Raw genomic sequence first — 27,848 nt, forward strand, 5'->3', positions numbered from 1 at the left:
ATGCTAGCTGAAGATAGTAAATGCCCCCGCATGACGCTGTCTGGAAACACTGCTGCGAATCCGACGCCGTCTGAAGACTTAGAGCCATCTGTGTACACAGCGATGGCATGAGAATGGGAGTGGAAGTGATCAACAAAAAGAGAGCGGGAAGCCACCGTAGGCAGTTGAGCTTTCGAGCACGGGAGTGAGAAAGAACAGACCCGAACAGCTGGAACTTCCCAGGGGGGTAGGGAAAAGGGAGATGCTACATGAACATATAAAGGTGGTAACTGAAGGGAAAACAAGAGTGAATATAGGCGAAGAGAAAAGGGACAGAGCAAACAGGGGCGGTGAACGAATAAACAATGTCTACTAATATCGGTGACCATTCTATAAATGGAAGGATTGTGGAGATCGTAAGAGCGTACATAGTAGCGAAGGCAATGGGCATCACAGCGATCAGAGAAGGATGGAACATTCGCTTCTGCATAGAGGCGCTTAACAGGGGAAGAGCGAAAAGCACCAAGGCACAAACCTAATCCTTGGTGATGGATAGGGTTAAGGCTAGAGAGAGTAGCAGGAGAGGCCGCTGAATAAATCTGGTCACCATAATCGAGTTTTGATAAAACGAGGGCTGAATGTAGGCGAAGCAGAGTTCGACGATCAGCTCCCCAGGAAAAATGAGCAAGGGTTTTAAGAAGGTTTAGCTGGCTGTGACAAGTTGCCTTCAGAGAGGTAATGTGAGGTTTCCAGGATAACCTACGGTCAAAGAGAAGGCCTAGAAACCTGACTGTATCATGTTCGGGGATACGGGAGCCATAGAGATACAAAGGATGATCGGAGATGACAGAGTGTCTAGTGAAAGTAATTTGGTGAGTTTTGGTACTTGAAAATTTAAACCCATGCGTGGTGGCCCAAGTGGAAACACGGTCGACCGCATGCTGGAGAGAAACTGCAATGAGATGACAGTCAGCGCCTGCACAAGCAATAGCGAAGTCATCAACATAGAGTGATGACCAAATATTGGGTGGAAGAACAGGGGTCAAATCATTTATAGCAAGGAGAAAAAGTGTTGTGCTTAGAACACATCCCTGAGGGACACCTTCAGCTTGGACAAAGTCCAGGGAAAGAACATTATTGACTCGAACACGGAAATGTCTGTCAGTTAAAAAGTTCTTAAGGAAGGATGGTAGATTGCCTCGGAGGCCTAAGGAGTGGGCCTGGGCCAAAATATTATACCTCCAAGTTGTGTCATATGCCTTCTCAAGGTCAAAAAATATGGCAATAACTGAGTGATTATTCGCAAAGGCATTACGAACATAAGTATCCAAGCGTAGTAAGGGGACTATGGTAGAACGGCCCTTATGAAAGCCATATTGACTAGTGGAGAGACTGTTGTGTGTCTCTAAATACCACATTAAACGTCGATTTACGAGACGTTCCATCACTTTGCAACCTGCACTAGTAAGAGCGATGGGACGATAGTGGGAGGCATCATGTCCTGTAGTACCCGGTTTGCGGAAAGGGAGAACAATGGCAGATTTCCACAGCTGGGGAAGAACTCCTTGTGCCCAAATAAGATTGAAGAGGTGTAAGAGGACTACAAGGGCTGACCGATGTAAATGTTATAACATATTATTTTTTTTTATTATCACACTGGCCGATTCCCACCAAGGCAGGGTGGCCCGAAAAAGAAAAACTTTCACCATCATTCACTCCATCACTGTCTTGCCAGAAGGGTGCTTTACACTACAGTTTTTAAACTGCAACATTAACACCCCTCCTTCAGAGTGCAGGCACTGTACTTCCCATCTCCAGGACTCAAGTCCGGCCTGCCGGTTTCCCTGAATCCCTTCATAAATGTTACTTTGCTCACACTCCAACAGCACGTCAAGTATTAAAAACCATTTGTCTCCATTCACTCCTATCAACCACGCTCACGCATGCCTGCTGGAAGTCCAAGCCCCTCGCACACAAAACCTCCTTTACCCCCTCCCTCCAACCCTTCCTAGGCCGACCCCTACCCCGCCTTCCTTCCACTACAGACTGATACACTCTTGAAGTCATTCTGTTTCGCTCCATTCTCTCTACATGTCCGAACCACCTCAACAACCCTTCCTCAGCCCTCTGGACAACAGTTTTGGTAATCCCGCACCTCCTCCTAACTTCCAAACTACGAATTCTCTGCATTATATTCACACCACACATTGCCCTCAGACATGACATCTCCACTGCCTCCAGCCTTCTCCTCGCTGCAACATTCATCACCCACGCTTCACACCCATATAAGAGCGTTGGTAAAACTATACTCTCATACATTCCCCTCTTTGCCTCCAAGGACAAAGTTCTTTGTCTCCACAGACTCCTAAGTGCACCACTCACTCTTTTTCCCTCATCAATTCTATGATTCACCTCATCTTTCATAGACCCATCCGCTGACACGTCCACTCCCAAATATCTGAATACGTTCACCTCCTCCATACTCTCTCCCTCCAATCTGATATTCAATCTTTCATCACCTAATCTTTTTGTTATCCTCATAACCTTACTCTTTCCTGTATTCACCTTTAATTTTCTTCTTTTGCACACCCTACCAAATTCATCCACCAATCTCTGCAGCTTCTCTTCAGAATCTCCCAAGAGCACAGTGTCATCAGCAAAGAGCAGCTGTGACAACTCCCACTTTGTGTGTGATTCTTTATCTTTTAACTCCACGCCTCTTGCCAAGACCCTCGCATTTACTTCTCTTACAACCCCATCTATAAATATATTAAACAACCACGGTGACATCACACATCCTTGTCTAAGGCCTACTTTTACTGGGAAATAATTTCCCTCTTTCCTACATACTCTAACTTGAGCCTCACTATCCTCGTAAAAACTCTTCACTGCTTTCAGTAACCTACTTCCTACACCATACACTTGCAACATCTGCCACATTGCCCCCCTATCCACCCTGTCATATGCCTTTTCCAAATCCATAAATGCCACAAAGACCTCTTTAGCCTTATCTAAATACTGTTCACTTATATGTTTCACTGTAAACACCTGGTCCACACACCCCCTACCTTTCCTAAAGCCTCCTTGTTCATCTGCTATCCTATTCTCCGTCTTACTCTTAATTCTTTCAATTGTAACTCTACCATACACTTTACCAGGTACACTCAACAGACTTATCCCCCTATAATTTTTGCACTCTCTTTTATCCCCTTTACCTTTATACAAAGGAACTATGCATGCTCTCTGCCAATCCCTAGGTACCTTACCCTCTTCCATACATTTATTAAATAATTGCACCAATAACTCCAAAACTATATCCCCACCTGCTTTTAACATTTCTATCTTTATCCCATCAATCCCGGCTGCCTTACCCCCTTTCATTTTACCTACTGCCTCACGAACTTCCCCCACACTCACAACTGGCTCTTCCTCACTCCTACAAGATGTTATTCCTCCTTGCCCTATACACGAAATCACAGCTTCCCTATCTTCATCAACATTTAACAATTCCTCAAAATATTCCCTCCATCTTCTCAATACCTCTAACTCTCCATTTAATAACTCTCCTCTCCTATTTTTAACTGACAAATCCATTTGTTCTCTAGGCTTTCTTAACTTGTTAATCTCACTCCAAAACTTTTTCTTATTTTCAACAAAATTTGTTGATAACATCTCACCCACTCTCTCATTTGCTCTCTTTTTACATTGCTTCACCACTCTCTTAACCTCTCTCTTTTTCTCCATATACTCTTCCCTCCTTGCATCACTTCTACTTTGTAAAAACTTCTCATATGCTAACTTTTTCTCCCTTACTACTCTCTTTACATCATCATTCCACCAATCGCTCCTCTTCCCTCCTGCACCCACTTTCCTGTAACCACAAACTTCTGCTGAACACTCTAACACTACATTTTTAAACCTACCCCATACCTCTTCGACCCCATTGCCTATGCTCTCATTAGCCCATCTATCCTCCAATAGCTGTTTATATCTTACCCTAACTGCCTCCTCTTTTAGTTTATAAACCTTCACCTCTCTCTTCCCTGATGCTTCTATTCTCCTTGTATCCCATCTACCTTTTACTCTCAGTGTAGCTACAACTAGAAAGTGATCTGATATATCTGTGGCCCCTCTATAAACATGTACATCCTGAAGTCTACTCAACAGTCTTTTATCTACCAATACATAATCCAACAAACTACTGTCATTTCGCCCTACATCATATCGTGTATACTTATTTATCCTCTTTTTCTTAAAATATGTATTACCTATAACTAAACCCCTTTCTATACAAAGTTCAATCAAAGGGCTCCCATTATCATTTACACCTGGCACCCCAAACTTACCTACCACACCCTCTCTAAAAGTTTCTCCTACTTTAGCATTCAGGTCCCCTACCACAATTACTCTCTCACTTGGTTCAAAGGCTCCTATACATTCACTTATATGTTATAACATACGAATATAAATGTCGTCAGGCCCAGCTGCCGATGATCTGCAAGCTGAGAGCGTTGCCTCCAGTTCTTGAAGTGTAAAAGGCACATTATACTGTTCTTCTCTGAGAGAAGAAAAGTCCAAGGGTACTAACTCTCTGGCAGACTTTGAAGAAAGAAACGAGGGGCATAGATGGAGCCCCCGGGAAATACGGACCAGATGTGTGCCAAGTTCAATGGAAACGTCGAGAGGGTTTGCTACATCAACACCAGCGACCCGTAGAACAGGAGCCGGGTCAGGAGAGTATTTACCACTCACTTTCCTCACTTTTTTCCAGACTGCACTCATAAAAGAAGCAGAGGTGATGGTGGAAACATAGTCTCACCAGCAAGTGCATTTAGCTTCATAGATGACACGGCGAGCGATCGCACGCGTCTGCTTAAAATCAAGAAGTCTCTCAGCGGTTCTATTGTACTGGTACCTGCCCCATGCAGCGCGTTTCAAACGTACTGCACGAGCACAAGCAGGAGACCACCAAGGCACGCACTTCTGAGAATGCCTGCCTGAGGTTTGGGGTATAGAATGAGAAGCTGCGGTATAAACTGACGTCGAGAAGAGGTGTAGGAGCTCATCAATGGAGGATGAAGAAGGAACCTCACTAAAAGCAGTGAGTTGCGAGTAAAGATCCCAATTTGCCCGATCAAATTGCCAGCGAGGGCTACGGAATGGTGGTGAATAGGAAAGAGAAGTAAGAATGATTGGAAAATGATCGCTGTCATGTAAGTCCGGTAGAACAGACCAGGTGAAGTCTAGTGCGGTGGAGGAAGAGCAGACTGATAGATCAATGCAAGAGAGAGTGAGTACGAGGATCAAAATGGGTGGGAGTACCCGTATTTAAAACGTGGAGGGGGTGAGAGGCGAAAAAAGCCTCCAACTGGATGCCACGCGAGTCACAATGAGACCCCCCCCAGAGGAAATGGTGGGCATTAAAATCACCAAGTAACAGAAGTGGTGGTGGTAAGGATGAAACAAGAAAGGTAAAGTCTGGGATAGAAAATGCTCAAGAAGGAGAGAGACAAAGAACATATTGTAAACCACTTATTCAAGTGGATACGGGCTGCAGTGTAATGCAGCGAGGTATGGACAAATAGTTGACAGTACAGAATATCATTGCATAGAAGAAGGGCACTTTCATTAACGGTCCCATCTGAGAAAGGATCCGAAGAATACAATAAATTATAGCCTGAGATAGGTTGGAAAACAGCCGAGTGTAATTTTGGTTCTTGTAAGCAAGCACCAACAGGGGAAAACCTGGAAAGCAACATCTGAAGCTCACCCCGATTACCTGAGGCCGCGGATATTCCACTGTAAATAGGCCATGATTGGCGATGAAGAAAATATCAGGAATCTGTAGGTAAAGGCACCTACGGACTAGAGGGGTTAGAAAAGTCAACGTGTGGTGGCATTGGAAGATATTCAAGTAGCGAAGGAACGGAGCGTTGCGAAGAATGGGGTTGTGAAGATGGAGGAGAGGGAAGAAAAGGAACAGGAAGTGAATCAGTGTCCATTGAAGGTTGAGTCTCTGCAATATATTCTGAAATGCCTTCAAGTGTTTCTGAATTCAAAGATGTATGGGAGACCATATTGGAGATAGAAGGGGGAGGGTGAGTAAAGATTGGGACAGTAATGGACTGTACCAAAGTAGAGGGGGAGGAAAGAGTGTAAGGGACTGGAGATGAAGTGTGGGGGGGACAGAAGAGGCAGAAACCTGGGAGGTGGCAGAAGAGGGAGAAACTTGGGAGGGGACGGGGGTGGAAGGCATAGTACGAGGAGGAGGGTGAATCTCCACACTCGTAATAGAGCCAGAGAGAGGGGAAGAACTAGGTACAGAGACTGGAAAGGTAAAGTGTGGAGGTGGAAGAAGGGAAGGAAGGGGCAAAGAAGACTTGAGCAATGTGGATTTTTTTGACTTCTGAGAAGTAGAGGGGCGATTGGTATTAGGTATCGTACGAGGTCTTGTCGATACTGGGGCTTGTGAGGAAGGACGCGAAGATGTGAGAACAGACTGAGTTGTAGTCGGGACGTCAGAGCCAAGGACAGCAAAAGGATTAGATGCCGGAGTGGCTATGGAAGGGGTAACAACAGAGGAGGCTGCAGAAGATGTGACCCCGGAAGTGGGGGGATGTTTGGAAACACGAGAATAAGAAACACGGGGTAGTCTCCCTTGGAGGCGGAGATGAGTAACTGCCATAGCATAAGGGAGACCTTCTGCCTCTTTGAGGCAACGGATTTCACGTTCATTTAAGCAGACCTGGCAACGGCGGGAGTACGAAGGGTGAGCTTCATTACAATTAAGGCAAGATGGAGGTTGACTGCAAGATGTATTAGAATGGTCGTCAGCACCACAGACTGGGCATTCGGCCATAGATCTGCAATATTTCGCTGGGTGACCAAAACGCCAGCAATTTCTACACTGTTGCAGTTTAGGTATCACCTTTCAAACTTGTAACCGATGTCCCGCGACATATACAGAGGATGGGAGTTCTCGGCTATCAAAAGTTAAACGAGCTACATTGCAAGGGTAACGTCTCCGCCCACGGGCAGGAAGGACATAAGTGTCTCCTTTGAGGATTGGGAGATCCTGAGTTCCAGCTGTTCAAGAATGTCATTGCCACATGACTGGAAATTCTGTTGGAATTTCTATGGGGCAGAATGACAGTACCACTACAAGAATTGAGAGAAAGATGTTTTTCAATAGTGATAGGAGTAGTATCGATATTCGAAAGGAGAGAAAGATCATGAGCTTGGGTAGCATTCTGGACAGTGACGATGCGCATACCGCTCTTGAGAGCATGAAATGAAATATCTCTACCAACATGACGCAGGAGCGCTTTGCCAATACTATGGTCCGAAAGGTAGGCAGAAGAAGAAGTCGGTCTTAAAGTAAAGAATTTAGTCCATTGTGTGGTCCGAAACTGAGCGTGAAGAGGGAGTGCTTGACGTGTCGGTCTTTTCCGAGTAGAATGGGAAGGTAACGAAGGAGCATCATCAGGAGATTGACGTTGGCGTTTAGGAGTAGGACCTGAGTTGGTCCGGCGTGAAATGGGCGGGCGATTCGAAAATTGCCGTACCGTAGAGGGAGAAGCCGGAAGCATAGTCAAAGGAGAGCGGAGTTCAGACAAATCGAAGGAGTCAGTCGAAGCCCCGGTACCTGAAGCAGGTGAGGAAACAGCACCAGCAAGAGGTACAGGGGCATCAGGATTGTCCGAAGAGTGGTCTAAACACAAGGCAGGGTCAGAATGGGGTGCGGTATCAAGAAGGGGCCCGGGGGTAGTGGGTTCATGGACTAGGGCTGCCATGGTTAGGTTACTCCTTTGCTTTTTGTTTTTAAGAAAAAAAAGAAAGAAGAAAAGAAAATAAAAATAAAAAAAAGAATAAAAAAAGGGGGGAGCAGGGAGGAATAGTTCCCAGGAGGAATGAAAGGGCCGGAAATCTCCCTCTGGGCCCAAGAGGACCTCAACACCGCTAGTAGCGCAGATGCAGCATGGAACCCGTGCCATACCCTACCCTTCATGCCAGTAAACCAGCAATCCGGGATAGCAACCTCACATCTGCCGAGCTACCTCGGTGGACAAAAGAGAGGGCGGCCGGATATCCGCCACAAAGCATACCTCCTTCGGCCACCACCCCCGGAATCCGAAAGGTGGCGTCCAGAGATACACCCGTCGCCCGAAAGATACCCAAAGCTACTCCGGGATATCGGAGAGGGATCGGGACATCCCCAGGCAATCCAGATTCCACGGCAAACTACGCCACCGCCAAGAACCTCAACGGAATGGGATGGACCCCGGTGTCCTTTCCCCTACCTAGGAACTAGCGCGCCTGTGGGAGAAATCCCAAAGGCCAAAAAGAGGAAGGGCAAAAGGGAGGGGTGGGGAGGAGGAGGAGGAATGGAAAAAGGGGAGGATGGGATAGGGGAGGGGAGAATGGGGGGTAATTAGGTTCGGTCTGAGGAAGAAGACCGACAGGGCTAATTCCTCAGACCAAGAGCCTCTTCACCACGCCAAGGAGCCCCCCTTGAAGAGGAAAATTAATCAAAACAAAAATAAATAATAAAATAAAATAAAAATAAATAAACCTAACCATAGATGGCAACACTCAACACACCTTTGTTTACATCAGAACAGCTGTGTTTTCCCACTAATGGGCGAGTATGGGAGATTCCTCTTCAATTTTCTGTAGTAATTACAAGTTATCTAGACTTGAAGGGGTCGCTTCACTTACCCGTAACTCAAAGGGGCCCCGCCAATCTGAATAGCCTAGGGCCCGGAGACTTCTTAATCTGGCCCTGAGGATGGGGCACCACACACCAAGTTCTGCTTTCACTACAGAAATTGCATGATGGTTATTCAGATATTAAAAATAGTATGTGTATTGTATACAGTACAATACAGGCAGTGTATGAGATTCAACTGTAAACATCAACAGGCTTGACTGACCAAACCATCAACTAGCTCTGATTAGAGATAAAGTTACTAAAGCAGCAACTTTTGCAAGGCAAGTTCATATAAAATTTGTGTAGAAGGAAAATGATAGATTACAATGTTATATTAATTTAATAATCTTTATTAGAATATAAATAAAGTGCAAGTATGTTTGTTTCCATTACACACACTGTGTTACACAACTGTAGAAAAAACTAGAATCATAACTTTAGGGGATAACCAATTTACAATAATTTACTTAAAATGCGACATATTTAACAAATTAATGCCAACACATCAAAGTACAGAGGAATGCCTCTCATTACTTTAGTAGATAACCAATGCATTATTAGATCACCAGTTGTGAATATATTTAACTTATAATCGGTATACAATAACTATTTGTAAGAGAAGAAGTGGATATGCATAAGTAGTTTTGTAAAGAAAGGCACTCACTACAATTTATCATAGCCAATTGTTGAATATATTTACAAGGAACCTGAGGAAACATTGCAAATTTCCTTGAAACTGTTTTAGCTTTACAGCTAAATTTAAATATGATAAAACTGCACAAGTCAACTGATAGGGACAAGATCAGTTATCAGGAATAATCTATATAATATATATAGAAAGCTTAAATACAAGTTTTTTCAAGCATTTTGTTATTTTGTACAGGGCAGTGAGATTATAAAACCAGCTTCACTGTTGCTGCTGATGGGATGAATGGTTCACACTACTACTTGCAGTCTCTATCTTAACTGCTTGTTCTGGAGACGCTTGCACTATGACTTGACTGTGACTTATGTGTGTCTGATTTGCATCCACTGGCACAGATGAGTGAGTTACTACTATATTTCCTTGACTAACATTCTGATTCACATGTGACTGGGACACAACTACTTGACCATCCAAGGTTGCAACATGTTCTATCTCATCAGTAATGCTATCAGCAAGAATAACTTGGTCAGCAGTTACCTGGGATATTACCTGGCCTGTGGTAGGATCAATGGTGACTATGTGAGCTCCTTGAAGGAGATCAGGTGAGACATCCTGTGACAGTACCACTTGTGCAACACCTTCAGGTAAGTTGATCTGACCTCCTAATACCCCAGCTACATGCTGCAGCACCACTTGACCATCACCAACATCTACAGCCTCTACTTGAGTCACCTGACCAGCCTGGCTCACCTGTACATGTCCCTGAGCTGCCTGTTCCTGTGGCACAAAGTGATGAGAAACTAGAGGCACTTGTTCATTCATTATATCATCCATCATTTCTTCAACACTCTTACCTGCTGTGTAAAACTCTTCCATTTGTTCCATGGTAACTTTCCATTCAATTAGCCGCCATAAGTTGTACTTGAGTACTTCATATTGTCCTTGACCATAGTCTTCAATCATCTTTACACCATAATGCTGCAATACCCTACCCAGCACCACAGATACATGCTCCTCCAACAGCCCACAACTGAGAAGTAAATCGTGATCGAATAACTTTTCTAACAATCGTCGGCACTTCATGTCTAAAGTGTCTGCCATGATAGTTTCTGGTTCTCTTGGATGTGGCTGTTCAATTACTGATAAAACTTTGTTGGTGTTCTCATTATTTAATCTATTTCCTTCATAATTTACTGGAATGGTTTTTCCAACCTGTGGAAGAAGCCCTGCTAGTTTATTCATATTAACCTTTACACCAGAGCTGTACACATCAGTAACAGTTGTGGTTACTGGTGCTATTTCTCTAGTAACTATAGACATTATTGGGTGAGGACGAGCATAGCTGATAATTGAAGCACTACTGACTGCTGTTGGCTCCATATCATCATCATCATCATCATCATCATCCCATTCTGATCGTAATGCAGCAATTTCTGGATTTTCTGGCTCCAAAGGTGGTGCATCCATAATTTGTGGCTGACTGGTACTGGGAACATGCTTGGTGGAACCGCGACCAGGCTTCACGTCTGGAGAAAAAATTGGTTTGTTTTGATGTACCGACTCTATGTGACGATGAAGCTTGCCTTCAAATCTAAATTCTCTGCTACACAATTTACAAGAATATGTGGGAATACAAAATGACATAAGTTCAACTGGTGGGGAAACTATATTTCCAGAATTGCTAGTGGTCACAAAATAATCTTCCTTCTTTGACTTATTCGTAAGTGGGTTGGCTGTGATATCAACAGGATAAGAGCCAACCCGATTACCCACTTTCATTTTCATATCCTCTGATTTATTTTCTATTCTCATTCTCTTAACACTGTGATCTTGAGGTTTATCAGCACTGCTCATCATAGTGTGAGATGCATTTGAGATATTCATTGGTCGCTTCTCTGGTTGTCTTGTAATGTCTTTTAAGATCTGCTTCACTGGTTCTTTTGAAGGATTTTGTACAACTGTTCTTACTGGTGATGCTATATCAGGTTTCTCATGGAAGTCTTTCTCCTTCACCTTAACTTTAACTTTGGTGTGAGCTTTCATACCTGGCTTTGATAAGGAGAAGCACGTTTCACAGTTCTTCATGTTACACACGAAATCTTTTCCATGCTGCTTGTTTTTGGCAATACGCTTACCTCGCCCCTCTGTTTCACCTTCCTCTTGTGCAGTGACTGTATTTTTCCCATCATCTGTTCCAATGTTTGTTCTTGACTCTTCTGTCCCATTGGCATTCAAACCTTTTGCTTTTTCTGACTCTGCATTCAAAAGAGTTCTCATCATACTCTTCCTTATAGCACGCAATTCTGCAGCCCCTGACAGCCCAAAGAAAATTTTTTTCCTACCTCTACCTCTTGGCCTCTTCATAGGTATGCAAACAGTTACACCTCTGCCTTTAGAACCTGGTATATCAATTATTTGAGTTTTGTTTTCAACCTCTTGCTGTTCATTTTCTCTCTGTTTTTGTTTGGCTGAATATGATGGCGTTTCCTCCTTAGACTCGTCTTGAAGTTCTACTCTGTTATCTGTTTTGGACTTGAGAGAGGTATCTTGGGTAGTGCTACCTTGGTCTTCTTTTTCATTACTCTGAGCCTTTTCTACCATATCATTTCCCTCTTCATGTCCTTTCAGCTCTATTCTTTCATCTTGCAATTTTGTACCTAAACCCTGTTTAGTCATAGAAGAAACCACTTGTTGTATTAGTGTATGTTCATCCTGTGTAACTTCTGCAACATCCTCTTGAGAGGGTTTTGAGCTTCCTTGCACAATTGCATCAAATGCTGCATCCTGTACTGGATCAGATGCCATTTCTGTTGAATCAGGCATAGCAAATACTTTATGATCTACCTGTTCCTCTCCCTCCTTTTGTTGTTGCTGCTGCTGCTGCTTCTGTTGGTCCTCCTCTTCATCTGAGCTGTAATTGCGATCCATACCATCATCAAATATATCATTTTCATACATGTCATCATCTGCTGGACGTGGTGTTGGAGGAGCAGAAACCTGGGTGCTTGTAGACACCTGCCCATGATACTGACGAGGAATAATGACACGGCCACCTTCTTCATCAGTTTGAGTTGAAGTTGTGCACATGACCTTCCTAGTTCTCCTTTTTGATTTATTGTTCAGCGCATCTTTGGGAGCTTTAAATATTTGTGGGGCAAGGCCAGTCTGCCTGAGTTCTCCATCCAAAAGATTGCCAACTGTAGGCAGTTTATCAATAATACTACCTTCTGCTACAGCGCCATGATTCCATTGGACATGCCGTTCATAATCACTCAAGCGGATGAATGAACGAGGACAATGCTCACACTTGAACATTCGAGGCCCCAATTTTTTGGTAAAATGTTCATCAATAACCTTTGTATGACGTTTAATGTGCGTAATGAGGTGATTCTTTTGAGTGAAACATTTACTGCAGAGATGACACTTAAAAGGCTTCTCACCTCTGTGAATACGAAGATGAATATTTAAAGCCCCAACTGTGAGAAAGGCCTTGTGACACACATCACAATATACACATTTACTTTTGTCGTGAAGACGCATGTGAACCTTAACACAATCTTGACGACTGAATCTTTGGTGACAAACAGGACACTCAAACTGTTTTTCAATTCCATGTATTACCAAATGTCCCTGAAGGTGTACTTTGCGGGCAAATGATTTTGGGCAATGTGGGCATTGAAATGGCTTCATATCAGAATGTATGGCCATATGCTGTACAAGTGTCTTTCCTGTCATCATCATTTTACCACAGACTTCACAGTCAACAGGTAATTCCAAGGATTGGCTGGAACCAAAGGCAGCAGGGATCCCTGGTTCTCGTTTGACAGAAGCCAAACTACTACGTGCGCCTTTACCTTTGCCACGGGTTGCAGGTTTGGTTGGTCGCATAAGGTCTTGTGGAGAAAAGATGATAGTGCCTGGTGGTGGCTCCATTCCTTCAAGAGTATGAAATTCACTTTCCATATTTGGGAAATCCTGGAAATGATTCAGAATTTTAAGTACATTTCAATACATAAATAAAGCCACAGTATTATATAAAATTACCATAAATTAATGTATTCCATTTATCATTACTTACATTGACAATAAATCCTTTACAATATAAATCAGTTTAATAAAGATATTCTTATATAACAGATTAAAATGTACCAGAAAATGCCTACCTCATCCTGACCAGAGAGGGGTTGTGATTCTACTGCAGAAACCATATGACCTTGTTCATTACTGGCAGTAATGATAGTATGCATTGATCCTTCAATATCTCCTTCAGCTACGCTGTCATCCATCAACATTACTTTCACTTCCCCACCGCCCACGCCCATCACCTCGATTGAAGATGAAGCCATGACCTGAAAATCAAACAAATTTATAGTATGAAAGCCTAAACTTTCAGTGCTCAAAGTAAAGTAAAACTGACTGGTAGACTATACTGTACACAAAAATAATACACAAATAATTATACAGTATTTCCAAACATTGCTACAATATTTTGTTAATACATAGTTTGCGGAGTACTGTATTACAATTTTGGCTGGGATAATACTGCCTTTGGAAAACCCATATTGTTTTGGACAGCTAAAACTTGTACATTACATTATTTTACATGACTGAATTTTAGGAAAATTACTTATAATAAGTGTAGCTCCAGCAATCAAGATAAACTAATTCAAGGTACAGTATTAGTCAAAGTTTATTTCTACATAATACAATATTTATACAGAAATGTGCGACACATGAAAGCATGTAGAATGCCATGGTTATGCAGATCAGGTAATCAGGTAAGCTTAAGCCTATCTTTAGACTACAAAAGCATTAAACATTATGTACAGTACATGTATTTAAGGTCATTAAATGTATACGTACAAGAAAGTACAGTGGACTCTTGGTTATCGTAATTAATCCGTTCCAGAGAGTGCGACTAAAGCCGAATTTGACGATTTCTGAATTCATTTTCCCCATAAGAAATAATGTAAGTCTAATTAATCTATTCCAGACACCCAAAAGTATTAAAATAAAAAAAAAAATTTACATGAAATATATATTTACCTACACAGAAAACAATGAGACATGAAGAATAAAACAATAATAACATGACACTTACCTTTATCAAAGACTCTTCTTAGTGTATTGAAGATGGAAGGAGGGAAGAGGATGGAGAAATTACTGTTTGAAAGGGGAATCCCCATTCATAAAGACTTCAGGTACCAAGTCCTTTTCTGGGGTTACTTCCCTTCTTTGTTTTTTAATGCCACTAGGACCAGTTTGAGAGTCACTGGACCCCTTTCGCTCAAAAAAGTGTTCCAGAGAGGTCTGTTTCTAGTGTATGTTAGGAACTGTGGCAGTGGCAGGGGAGTGTGTTAGGAGACAGGACAAGACAGTCCTTCAATGTGACACTAATATCAACTCTATGGTTTATTTATCTAGCACAATTCATCTAATATGACATATTAAACAATATTAATAGTACAGAAACACGATATATATACTCTAGAATGAATAAAATATGTCATTACGTATGTGATGAGTGTTGTGTTGTTTGTTGTTGGGTGTATAAGGGCCACTGAAAGATGAGCCTTATATAGTGGTGGTGATGGCGGCAGCAGAGGTGGCGGTGTTAGTCAGTAGCCCTATATACCTCCAACAACATTGGAGGAATAAGTTTCGTGCTGTCCTTTTTCTATCGATTAATCGCTTAACTTACTTGCTACACTGTTAATGCTACAGTTTATCACTGGCTGGTGCTATAGCCTTTATTGACTCCTGCTGCTTTAATAGTGTACATATCGCAGAATCACTGAAGAAGGCACATTCTCCCCTCTCTCTCAACCCTTTACCAAAGGGCTGACTGGCACTAGGAACTTTCTTTGGGCCCATGGTGGCTTATTTAGCAGTTGCAAGCACTAAGAAGAATGGAATAATATGAAATATATCACATGAACGCGTGGGATCGTGCTCACTGGCTGATAAACAATGGCACACTGAGTGTCGGGCTGCTGTTGCCGTGTGGACGTGTTTGGGACGAATGACTATTACTGAGCTCAATGACAATCACCGAGCCAACATTTTGACGAAAAAACGTTACGATTTCCGAATATTACGAAATCCGAAGACTACGATATCCGAGGGTCCACTGTATTTGATGAGTGCCTCTGCAAAGACAGTGATTACATATGAGCGATGGTAAGTGTTGAATGATGAACGTTTTTTCCTTCTTTTTGGGTCGCCCTGCCTCGGGGGAATGGCCAATGTGTTAAAAAAAAAAAAATAACTGACCACATCCCATCGAGGCAGGGTGATCCAGAAAAGAAGAAATTAAACTTTTTCTTCTTTTGATATTTAGTAATTTATACAGGAGAAGGGGTTACTAGCCTCTTGCTCTTGGCATTTTAGGTGCCTCTTATGACACACACAGCTTATGGAGGAAGGATCCTTCTCCACTTTCCCAACGTACATGATTAGAGTAGGACCCCTCGTATTCGTGGGTCTAGCATCCGCAGTTTCAGTTAATCTGCTGTTTACCATGAGCCGAAAATAACCTTTAATTTGCTTAATAATGGCCTCAATGTGCAAAAGTAGTGATGGCTGATGTTCTTCAAAGCCTAAGAAGCCGTGAAGTGCTTCCCGTCAATAAAAAAGTAATAATTCTCCACTTGTGCATAATTTATTAACTAAACTTTATAATAGGTATGTATGTAAATAAAAAAGACTTGTACATAAGGTTCACTACTATCCAGTTTCAATATCTGTGGCAGGCCCTTGAAATGTATCCCTCATGGATATGGGGGTCCTACTGTATAAGAAAAATTATTTGGGTTGTAGTAAGTGGATAGGTATATTTTTTACATTAGACAACATTAAATTCAGGAACTCGAATTCTTAAGGCGGCGACTATTCACAATAACAGTTTCATACTTTATATTTCCAAAAATAAATTTAATCTGAAAAATAACTGACTCAAAAAGGAAATGAGGGATGCTGAATTAGAGAAGTGTAGAGTTGATGTGTGTTTACAGTAGTATTACTTAATGACAAACAAAAACAAACAAGCAGACAGACTATCTCTTTCAAACTAGATTGCAAACTGTAATAATGTTGGCAGAATTACCAACAATATATTAGGTAAAAGGACACACGTAACTTATACAACATTTTAGTGTGGCAAGATTTCACTCTCCAGGAGCTTTGTTAAGCCATTACAAACAATACAGGGACACAAGAGGGGTATATATAGACTATTAGAGTGAGATGTAAAACTTTAAAAAAATTGTTGTAAGAATCATTATCGGATTGTTCCTCAGAGCATACCAAATTTGCAGTCCAGAGTTTCTTGACGTGGAGTGTGCATACATACACCAAACCGTCACTGTGCTACACTTTCCTTCCTTTTTCATCAAAGACTGAAAAAAAAAAAATGAGACCTTCAATCATCAATTCTCTATGCACTAACACCACTTCTAACAGTTATAATCCTTCCCAACAGCCAGGTTACACTGGACATCCCCAAAGTACTTGTACAAGCTAACACTAGTCATCATCACAACCAGCACCTTTATAAAAGATCTGACTATGGCAAAATTGAAGAACCTTGAACCAGTCAATGAAGGGGTTGAAGGGGTTTATGCTATTTCCTATGGAGGCTGTAACAAAATACAGTGGTCCCTCAATAATCGTCTAGCCTGAAAGTTGTCCATTTCGGAAATAGTCCCGTTATTTCGTCTAAACATTGGCTCGCAAATGGTCCGTTAACTCGCTAATCGTCCTTTGTCCGGGATGCATACTTACGCTCTGAACCGCCTGGGCCTGCCTTCCCAGCCAGTGTACCATTGTTTACCAGTGAGCGATGGTCCCCTCACTTGCTCCTACGAAATATTTCATAATATCCCATTGATTTTAGTGCTTGTAAGTGTTAAATAAGCTACCATGGCTCCAAAGAAAGCTTCTAGCGCCAGCCCTTTGGTAAAGAATGTGAGAAACACATATAATTTATTAAAAAGTTTGGTAAGTAAGACACATAGGCAGCTTTATTCCGAAACGTTTCGCCTACACAGTAGGCTTCTTCAGTTGAATACAGAAAGTAGGCAGGAACAGTAGAGATGTGAAGACGATGTAATCAGTCCATCACCCTTGAAGTTGTAGAATTTGAGGTTGTCAGTCTCTCAGCCTGGAGAAGTTCAGTTCCATAGTCAGGAACTGTCTTACTTACCAACCTGTCGATATTGTATATCATTTTGATGTTCATGAAAAAGTTTGTGGAAAAATACAAAGGTAGTGGTGGTGGTAGAGTGGAAGCAGTTGTGATAGTGGTTGATGATGGTAGAAGGTAGTAGTGATGGTGGTAGAGGGTTCCTGCTTTAGCGATTCAGCGATTCTACCAACTCCTCCAATGTTGTTGGAGTTATATAGGGCTACAGAAAACACCACCGCCTCAGCTGCTGCTTCACCACCATTATGGACGGCTTACTTTCAGTGGCCCTTATATACCCAACAACAACACAACACAACACCTCTCGTGACATATGTAATGACTTATTTTATTCATTCTAGAGTATATTCCATGTTTCTATGTTGTTTATTATGTCATATTAGTTGAATTGTGATAGATAAATAAGCCGTAGAGTTGATATTAGTGTCATATTCTCCAACAATAAACTTGCCATCCCTCCCTCACATAAACAAGTCTCCAATAAGATTGAACATTAAAATGGTATAAAATACCGACAGGTTGTTAGGTAAGACACATATGCAACAGTTAGGTATCTTTATTGTGAAACGTTTCGCCTACACAGTAGGCTTCTTCAGTCAAGTACAGGAAAGGTTGATAGAAGCAGAAGATACTTGAAGACGATGTAATCAGTCCATCACCCTTAAAGTTTTGAGGTGGTCAGTCCCTCAGTCTGGAGAAGAGCATTGTTCCATAGTATGAAACAATATGGAGAAGAAGTGACAGGATGGAGCTTTTATAGCGCCAAGAGGTGAGACGTAGGAGAGGTAAGAACTCAGATGTTGAGAGGTCCCTCTCAAATCCAGCCCCTCTCACTAGTGGAAGTTGCCGAAGTTGATTGCAGGTCTGTACCAAGATACCCTTGTGTTGCAGTGTCTGACAGATTGAACATTAAAATGGTATAAAATACCGACAGGTTGTTAGGTAAGACACATATGCAACAGTTAGGTATCTTTATTGTGAAGCGTTTCAACTTCGGCAACTTCCACTAGTGAGAGGGGCTGGATTTGAGAGGGATCTCTCAACATCTGAGTTCTTACCTCTCCTACGTCTCACCTCTTGGCGCTATAAAAGCTCCATCCTGTCACTTCTTCTCCATATTGTTTCATACTATGGAACAATGCTCTTCTCCAGACTGAGGGACTGACCACCTCAAAACTTTAAGGGTGATGGACTGATTACATCGTCTTCAAGTATCTTCTGCTTCTATCAACCTTTCCTGTACTTGACTGAAGAAGCCTACTGTGTAGGCGAAACGTTTCACAATAAAGATACCTAACTGTTGCATATGTGTCTTACCTAACAAGTCTCCAATAAGAACATAAGAAAAGAGGAACACTGCAGTAGGCCTGTTGGCCCATACTAGGCAGGTCCTTTACAATCCTTCTCACTAAGAACAACAATGGAAGAACACTGCAGGTCCACTGGCCCATACAAGGCAGGTCCTTATCAAAATGACCTCTACCCAAAACTACCCAAGAATTTACTCCCATACCCAATGACACAAATCAAACTCAGCCCCTCCCACTCATATATTTGTCCAATCTGTTCTTAAAGCTACCCAAGGTCCTAGCCTCGATCACCCTACTGGTAAGTGTGATGTTAAATAAGAACATAAGAACTTAAGAAAGTAGGAACACTGCAACAGGCCTGCTGGCCCATACTAGGCCGGTCCTTCACAAATCCAACCCACTAACAGAACAAATGCTACCCAAGCAATAAGCTCAGGTGCAAGTCCGACTCAAATCCAACCCTTCTCACTCATGTATTTATCCAACCTAAATTTGAAACTATCCAAGCTATAGCTTTTAGAACATAAGAAAGGAGGAACACTGCAACAGGCCTGCTGGCCCATACTAGGCAGGTCCTTCACAAATCCAACCCACTAACAGAACAAATGCTACCCAAGCAATAAGCTCAGGTGCAAGTCCGACTCAAATCCAACCCCTCTCACTCATGAATTTATCCAGCCTAAATTTGAAACTACCCAATGTTTTAGCTTGGATCACCCTACTAGGCAGACCGTTCCACTCATCAACTACCCCTATTACCAATGTTCATTTATACATTTTATTAGTGCTTTACATTTATTTGGCTTTTTTTCTGCATGTAAATCTATATTTATACTAGGGAAGTGACCCCTGAAGTGACCTAGAGTCCTTATGGAGGGGGATTCCCCTTACAAACAATAACCTCTCTTCCCTCTCTCCTCCTCCCTGTCTTCCATTCATCAACTGCCTTCAATAAAGGTAATTGTCATGTTGAATGTTCATTCTTTTGTGCATGTAAATCTATCTTTTAGGTAAAAAAAAATTTTTTGTTGATACTTCTGGGTGTCTGGAACAAATTAATTGGATTTACATTATTTCTTATGGGGAAAATTGATTCGAAAATCGTCTATTTCGATAATAGTCCCACTTCCAGGAATGGATTAAGGACGATAATTGAGGGAGCACTGTATACATAGGTGAAACAGCAAGAAACCTCGATACACAGTCTCAATGAACACATTAATGCATGCAAGATCTCAGAAGCATTAGCAAGAATTCTCCTCCAAACAATAAACGCTGCCATCACACTGCTGCTGCTAGTACTACTGCTACCGTCTTATTTTACGTTAATATAGACATTTTCATTAATCCATCTATGATATTTTCTTCAAAATTATACAAGAAATACGTTACATAGCATATAAGCATGCAATGTTTATATGCTATGGAGGGGTGGTGGTCAGTGGGGGGGGGAACATTACGTTTTCTCTGGTCCACCATTAGAGAAAACATGTATGAATCTGCGTTGGCCCAGTCACCGCCCTTAACCCGTAAACGGTCCAAACAGATCTATGTTCACATGCGTAGTGCTCCAAAAGTAGATCTATTTTTTTTTTTACATATTTTCAAATACGTGTATAACAAAAAAACAAAAGTAGATCAAAGTTTTTTATACGTTTTCAAATTAAAAAAAAAAGATCTATTTTTTTTACATACTTTCAAATGTTGAAAAAACATATACTATATACGTCTGGACCGTTTACGGGTTAATACATGACGCTTTTGTTTACAATTCTCGGCATAAATTATTCATTACTTCTCCCTTTGTTTATGATGGCATCTAAAGGTAGTGGTTAGAAACAATTAAACTCAGTGAAATATGTCGATGGTAATAATATGGCTCTGGGCCACAGTGTAGGTAGCCGGTAGGTGTAGCCCACCTGGGCTACACCTACCGGCTACCTATACTGACTTCCTACTAATAAATGCTACTCAGTCTCTCTCCCTACATTAAGACTACAAATATTTTAAGGTAAGTAATGAATGTACAGTGGTCCCCCGCTTTTCGTAGTTCCCGGCAATCGTAAAATTCGCCAATCATAGGGGTATTTTCGTATAAACATGGACTTGCTTTTCATAGGTTGACTCGCGAGTCGTAGTTCGTCCGGGACGCGTACGCACGGCGTGGGCCAGGGCGGCAGCCAGTCTGGCATTGTTTACCAGTGAGCAAAGGTCCCCTCGCATGCTCCAGCGAAATATTTCATAATATTCCATTTATTTTAGTGCTTGCAAGTACAGTGGACCCCCGCATAGCGATTTTAATCCGTGCAAGAGGGCTCATTGTTATGCGAAATGATCGGTATGCGAATGAATTTTCCCCATAAGAAATAATGGAAATCAAATTAATCCGTGCAAGACACCCAAAAGTATGAAAAAAAAAAAAATTTACCACATGAAATGTTAAATTTTAATACACACAAACTGAAAAAGGCATGCACAATTACATGACACTTACTTTTATTGAAGATCTGGTGATGATTGATGGGATGGGAGGAGGGGAGAGAGAGTGTTAGTGTTTAGAAGGGGAATCCCCTTCCATTAAGACTTGAGGTGTCGAGTCCTTTTCTGGGGTTACTTCCCTTCTTCTTTTAATGCCACTAGGACCAGCTTCAGAGTCACTGGACTTCTTTCGCACAACATATCTGTCCATAGTGGCCTGTACCTCTCGTTCCTTTATGACTTCCCTAAAGTGTTTCACAACATTGTCAGTGTAATAATCACCAGCACGGCTTGCAATAGCTGTGTGAGGGTGATTCTCATCCATACAGGTTTGCATTTTCAGCCACATTGCACAGATTTCCTTAATCTTTGTAGTAGGCAACTTCTTCAATTTCTCTCTCCCCTCCTCTGAACCAGTTTCCTCAGGTATGGCCTCTTGCTGTTGAAGTTGATCTATCAGCTCATCAGTGGTTAGTTCTTCATTGTCCTCCTCCACCAACTCTTCCACATCCTCCCCACTAACCTCCAACCCCAAGGACTTTCCCAATGCCACAATGGATTCCTCAACTGGCATAATCCTCTCAGGGTTAGCCTCAAACCCTTCAAAATCCCTTTTGTCTACACATTCTGGCCACAGTTTCTTCCAAGCAGAGTTCAAGGTCTTCTTAGTCACTCCCTCCCAAGCCTTACCTATAAGGTTTACACAATTGAGGATATTAAAGTGCTCTCTCCAAAACTCTCTTAGAGTCAGTTGAGTTTCTGAGGTCACTACAAAGCACCTTTCAAACAGAGCTTTTGTGTACAGTTTTTTGAAGTTTGCAATAACCTGCTGGTCCATGGGCTGCAGGAGAGGAGTGGTATTAGGAGGCAAAAACTTCACCTTAATGAATTTCATGTCCCCATAAAGTCGCTCTGCCACGTCTGTAGGATGACCAGGGGCATTGTCTAACACCAGGAGGCACTTAAGTTCTAATTTCTTTTCAGTTAGATAATCTTTCACATTGGGGGCAAATGCATGGTGTAACCAGTCATAGAAAAAGTCCCTAGTGACCCATGCCTTACTGTTTGCCCTCCACAGCACACACAAATTCTCCTTGAGGACATTCTTTTGCCTGAACGGTCTGGGAGTTTCAGAGTGATACACTAATAAAGGCTTCACTTTGCAATCACCAGTAGCATTGGAACACATCAACAAAGTAAGCCTGTCTTTCATAGGCTTATGTCCTGGGAGTGCCTTTTCCTCCTGAGTAATGTAGGTCCTGCTTGGCATTTTCTTCCAAAACAGGCCTGTTTCATCACAATTAAACACTTGTTCAGGTTTCAGTCCTTCACTGTCTATGTACTCCTTGAATTCCTGCACATATTTTTCAGCTGCTTTGTGGTCCGAACTGGCAGCCTCACCATGCCTTATCACACTATGTATGCCACTACGCTTCTTAAATCTCTCAAACCAACCTTTGCTGGCCTTAAATTCACTCACATCATCACTAGTTGCAGGCATTTTTTTAATTAAATCCTCATGCAACTTCCTAGCCTTTTCGCTTATGATCGCTTGAGAGACGCTATCTCCTGCTAGCTGTTTTTCATTTATCCACACCAATAAGAGTCTCTCAACATCTTCCATCACTTGCGATCTCTGTTTCGAAAACACAGTTAAACCTTTGGCAAGAACAGCTTCCTTGATTGCCTTTCTGTTGCCCACAATAGTAGCGATGGTTGATTTGGGTTTCTTGTACAACCTGGCCAGGTCGGCGACACGCACTCCACTTTCATACTTATCAATGATCTCTTTCTTCATCTCTATAGTAATTCTCACCCTTATTGCTGTAGGGTTGGCACTAGAAGCTTTCTTGGGGCCCATGGTCACTTATTTTGCAGATAAAATCACCAAAAACACTGTAATAATACGAAATGTTCCGATTGTATGCTTGGATGTTACCGCGGAGGCTGGCTGGTAAACAATGCCACCGGCGGCACATGTGAGGCTGGCTAAGGGCGCACATTGGACGCGTCTTGGACGAACAGCGGCGAGTGGGTTTTTGAGCGGTATGCGAGGCAAAATTTTTGAGATAGAAGCGAGCGGTATGCGGATTAAACGTTATGTGATGTCAACGGTATGCGGGGGTCCACTGTACAGTGGACCCTCGACCAGCAATGGCATCGATTAACGATAAATCTGACTAGCGATACATTTTATCGCAAAAATTTTGCCTCGATTAGCGCTAAAAAACTCTACCAACACTATTCCTTCCGTCTGAGACGCGTCCACTTCTGGCCAGTGTTTACAAGCCAGCCAGCCACCGCGGTCGCTTCCAAGTATACAATCGGAACATTTCATATTATCACAGCCTTTTTATTGATTGTACCTGCAAAATAAGTCACCATGGGCCCCAAGAAAGCTTCTAGTGCCAACCCTACAGCAAAAAGGGTGAGAATTACTATGGATATGAAGAAAGAGATCATTGCTAAGTATGAAAGTGGAGTGCATGTCTCCGAGCTGGCCAGGCTGTACACAAAACCCCAATCAACCATCGCTACTATTGTGGCCAAGAAAACGGCAATCAAGGAAGCTGTTCTTGCCAAAGGTGCAACTATGTTTTCGAAACTAAGATCGCAAGTGATAGAAGATGTTGAGAGACTGTTATTGGTATGGATAAATGAAAAACAGATAGCAGGAGATAGCATCTCTCAAGCGATCATATGTGAAAAGGCTAGGAAGTTGCATGACGATTTAATTAGAAAAATGCCAGCAACTAGTGGTGATGTGAGTGAATTTAAGGCCAGCAAAGGTTGGTTTGAGAGATTTAAGAATCGTAGTGGCATACATAGTGTGATAAGGCATGGTGAGGCTGCCAGTTTGGACCAAAAAGCAGCTGAAAAATATGTGCAGGAATTCAAGGAGTACATAAACAGTGAAGGACTGAAACCTGAACAAGTGTTTAATGGTGACACTGACAATGTTGTGAAACACGTTAGGAATGTCATAAAGGAACGGGAGGTACAGGCCTCTATGGGCAGATATGTTGTGCGACAGAGGTCCAGTGACTCTCAAGCTGGTCCTAGTGGCATTAAAAGAAGGGAAGTAACCCCGAAAAAGGACTTGCCACCTCAAGTCCTAATGGAAGGGGATTCCCCTTCTAAACACTAAGACCATCAACACACTCTCCTCTTCCCATCCCATCAATCATCACCAGATCTTCAATAAAGGTAAGTGTCATGTAACTGTGCATGTCTTCTTCAGTTTGTGTGTATTAAAATTAATATTTCATGTGTTAAAATTTTTTTTTTCAATACTTTTGGGTGTCTTGCACTGATTAATTTGATTTCCATTATTTCTTATGGGGAAAATTAACTTGACTAATGATTATTTTGACTAACGATGAGCTCTCAGGAACGGATTAATAGCGTTAGTCGAGGGTCCATTGTACTAAATAAGCTATCATGGCTTCAAAGAAAGTTCCTAGTGCCAAGCCTGTGGTAAAGAAGGTGAGAAATATGACTGAATTTAAGAAAACCATCATTGAACGATATAAACCATACCCCCGGCTGGGATTGAACCCGCGGTCATAGAGTCTCAAAACTCCAGCCCGTCGCGTTAGCCACTAGACCAGCTAGCCACAATAAGATTCATCCAACTAGGTGGCTAACGCGACGGGCTGGAGTTTTGAGACTCTATGACCGCGGGTTCAATCCCGGCCGGGGGTATGGTTTATTTGCAATCGTGTCATTACGATTTCTTAAGTCATGTTGACGGCAGTGGAGGGACTTGAGCTAGAGTTCGTCACGGCCACGCTAGCTGGAGATTCGTCTGTAAAAACTTGCATTTGTGGTCACAGAGGTGCCTGTGCTAACTTTCCTATGGTGTAGAAATATACCTAGTTGGATGAATCTTATTGTGGCTAGCTGGTCTAGTGGCTAACGCGACGGGCTGGAGTTTTGAGACTCTATGACCGCGGGTTCAATCCCGGCCGGGGGTATGGTTTATTTGCAATCGTGTCATTACGATTTCTTAAGTCATTGAACGATATGAAAGTGGTACAAGTGTGGCCGAAATGTCCAGGATGTATAAGAAACCCTACACAACCTTATGTTCCATAGTGGCCAAGAAAAATGAAATAAAGGATGCTGTTGTTGCAAAGGGAGTAACTATGCTGACAAAAATGAGATCACCAATACTGGAAGAGGTTGAGAAGTTATTATTGGTATGGATAAATGAGAAACAATTAGCAGGAGATTCTCTTATGACTTCGTTTATTTGTGAAAAGGCAAGGCAGTCGCATGAAGATTTGGTAAAGAAATTGCCTGCAAATAGTGGTGAAGTGAGTGGATTTAACTCCAGCAAAGGCTGGTTTGAGAGATTCAAGAACCGTACTGGCATACACAGTGTGGTAAGGCATGGTGAGGCTGCCAGTTCGGACCACCAGGCGGCTGAAAAATATGTGCATGAATTCCAGGAGTACATAAACAGTGAAGGACTGAAACCTGAACAAGTGTTCAATTGTGACAAAACAGGCCTCTTTTGGAAGAAAATGCCAAAGAGGACCTTCATTACACAAGAGGAAAAGGCAATGCCAGGACATAAGCCTATGAAAGACAGGCTGACGCTAATGTTCTGCGCTAATGCTAGTGGGGATTTCAAAGTGAAGCCATTACTAGTGTACCATTCTGAAAATCCCAGAGTGTTCAGGAAAAACAATGTTATGAAGAGTAAATTGTGTGTGTTTTGGAAATCTAATAGTAAGGCATGGGTCACGAGGGAAATTTTCATCGAGTGGTTCAATGAAGTGTTTGGCCCTAGTGTGAAGGAGTATCTCCTGGAAAAGAAATTGGATCTCAAGTGCATGCTAGTAATGGACAATGCACCTGCTCATCCTCCAAACTTGGATGACCTAATTTTCGAGGAGTTTGGGTTCATCACAGTAAAGTTCTTGCCCCCGAATACCACTCCTCTCCTCCAACCCATGGACCAGCAGGTTATTGCAAACTTTAAAAAGCTCTACACAAAAGCAATGCTTCACAGGTGCTTGACTGTGACAACAGACGCTCACTTGACCCTAAGGGAATTTTGGAGAGAACCCTTCAGCATCCTCCACTGCATAACCCTTATAAGTATGGCTTGGGAGGGAGTGACTACCAGGACTTTGAACTCTGCCTGGAGAAAATTGTGGCCAGATTGTGTCGACAAGAGGGATTTTGAAGGATTTGGGACTGACCCTAATGAGCCTATGTCTGTTGTAAAATCAATTGTGGCACTGGGGAGTTCCATGGGGTTGGATGTGAGTTTGGAGGATGTGGAAGAATTGGTGGAAGACCACAATGAAGAGCTCACCACTGAGGAGCTGCAAGAGCTTCAGCAGGAAGAGCAACATACCGCAGCTCAGAATCTTGCTGCAGAGGAGGAGGAAGAGAGATGGAAGAAGGTGCCTTCTTGAGAAATTAAAGAGATTTTTACTATGTGGGGTAAGATGGAAAGCTTTATGGAGAAACACCACCCTAACAAGGTTGTTGCAAGCCAGGCTGGCAACATGTACAGTGACAAAGTCTTGGGCCATTTTAGGGAAGTGTTAAAGAGATGCCAGAAACAGCGCTCTCTCCACAGTTATTTTGTGAGACAGGACTCCAGTGACTCTCAAGGTGGTCCTAGTGGCATTAAGAAACAGTGAAGAGAAGCAACCCCAGAAAAGCAAATGGTACCTGAGGTGTTGATGGAAGGGGATTCCCCTTCCAAACTATAAACAATGCACTCTCTCTCCTCCTCCAGTCTCCCATACACTAAGAAGAATCTCCAATAAAGGTAAGTGTTATGCTGTTAACGTTTCATTCATCATTTCCCATTGTATTGTTTATGTACTACATGTATATTTCATGTTAAAATTTTTTTTGTTTTAATACTTCTGGGTGTCAGGAACGGATTAATTGTATTTACATTATTTCTTATGGGGAAAACTGATTCGTAAATCGTAAATTTCGTTTATAGTAACGGCTCCAGGAACGGATTAATTACGAACAACGAGGGACCACTGTACTGTGTATGTATTTTACTTTTTATTGTGTTTTTTAATGCCTAGTTCTATTACTACCTTAATTTATTTTTTGTTAATAGTTCGGGGTGTCTGAAACAAATTAACTGAATTTACATCATATCTTATGGGAAATATTACTTCAGTTTTCATCCATTTCAGACTTTGACAAACCTTCTGAAACAGATTAAGGATGAAAACTGGGGGTCCACTGTATAATCAAAACTAAGTGCTAAGCCACCAGGATCATACAGCACTGCAGGGTAGAGATTGTAAGGTCAGTGAAGAGTGCTAAAGGAAGTATTATCAAAGGTTGCATAACAAATCTGTTGCTGTCAAAAAGTCAAAGAGGGAGTCTGTGTTAAAGGTAAGGCTGTCAGTGAGGAGGGAAGATAAAGGATGTTAGAGCAGTGATGATGCAGAAGGTAAATTTTGCATGCTCACTGACAGACTGGACAGTCCAACAGAATATGGCAAACTGAAATCGGAACAACACAATTCA

At 42.1% G+C, this 27,848-nt stretch overlaps 1 protein-coding gene across 4 annotated transcripts in view; it reads right to left on the reverse strand.

The window, feature by feature from the left end:
- Positions 1–9,018: 9,018 nt before the first annotated feature.
- The window catches only part of LOC128688634 (uncharacterized), a 41,861-nt gene continuing 23,031 nt past the window's right edge, over positions 9,019–27,848 (reverse strand). For 3 of the 4 annotated variants that reach the window (XM_053776551.2, XM_053776553.2, XM_053776554.2), the window contains 3 exons: positions 16,641–16,732; positions 13,499–13,684; positions 9,019–13,310 (listed from right to left, as the gene is read on the reverse strand). In XM_053776551.2, the coding sequence (XP_053632526.2) occupies positions 9,597–13,310; positions 13,499–13,681 (3,897 nt within the window). In that variant the 5' untranslated portion in view covers positions 13,682–13,684; positions 16,641–16,732 and the 3' untranslated portion in view covers positions 9,019–9,596. The remainder of the gene's footprint in view (positions 13,311–13,498; positions 13,685–16,640; positions 16,733–27,848) is intronic. The other variant, XM_053776552.2, reaches the window with a different exon arrangement.

This window comes from Cherax quadricarinatus, chromosome 13, assembly GCF_038502225.1.
Source record: "Cherax quadricarinatus isolate ZL_2023a chromosome 13, ASM3850222v1, whole genome shotgun sequence".
In the NCBI taxonomy this organism is placed as follows: domain Eukaryota; kingdom Metazoa; phylum Arthropoda; class Malacostraca; order Decapoda; family Parastacidae; genus Cherax; species Cherax quadricarinatus.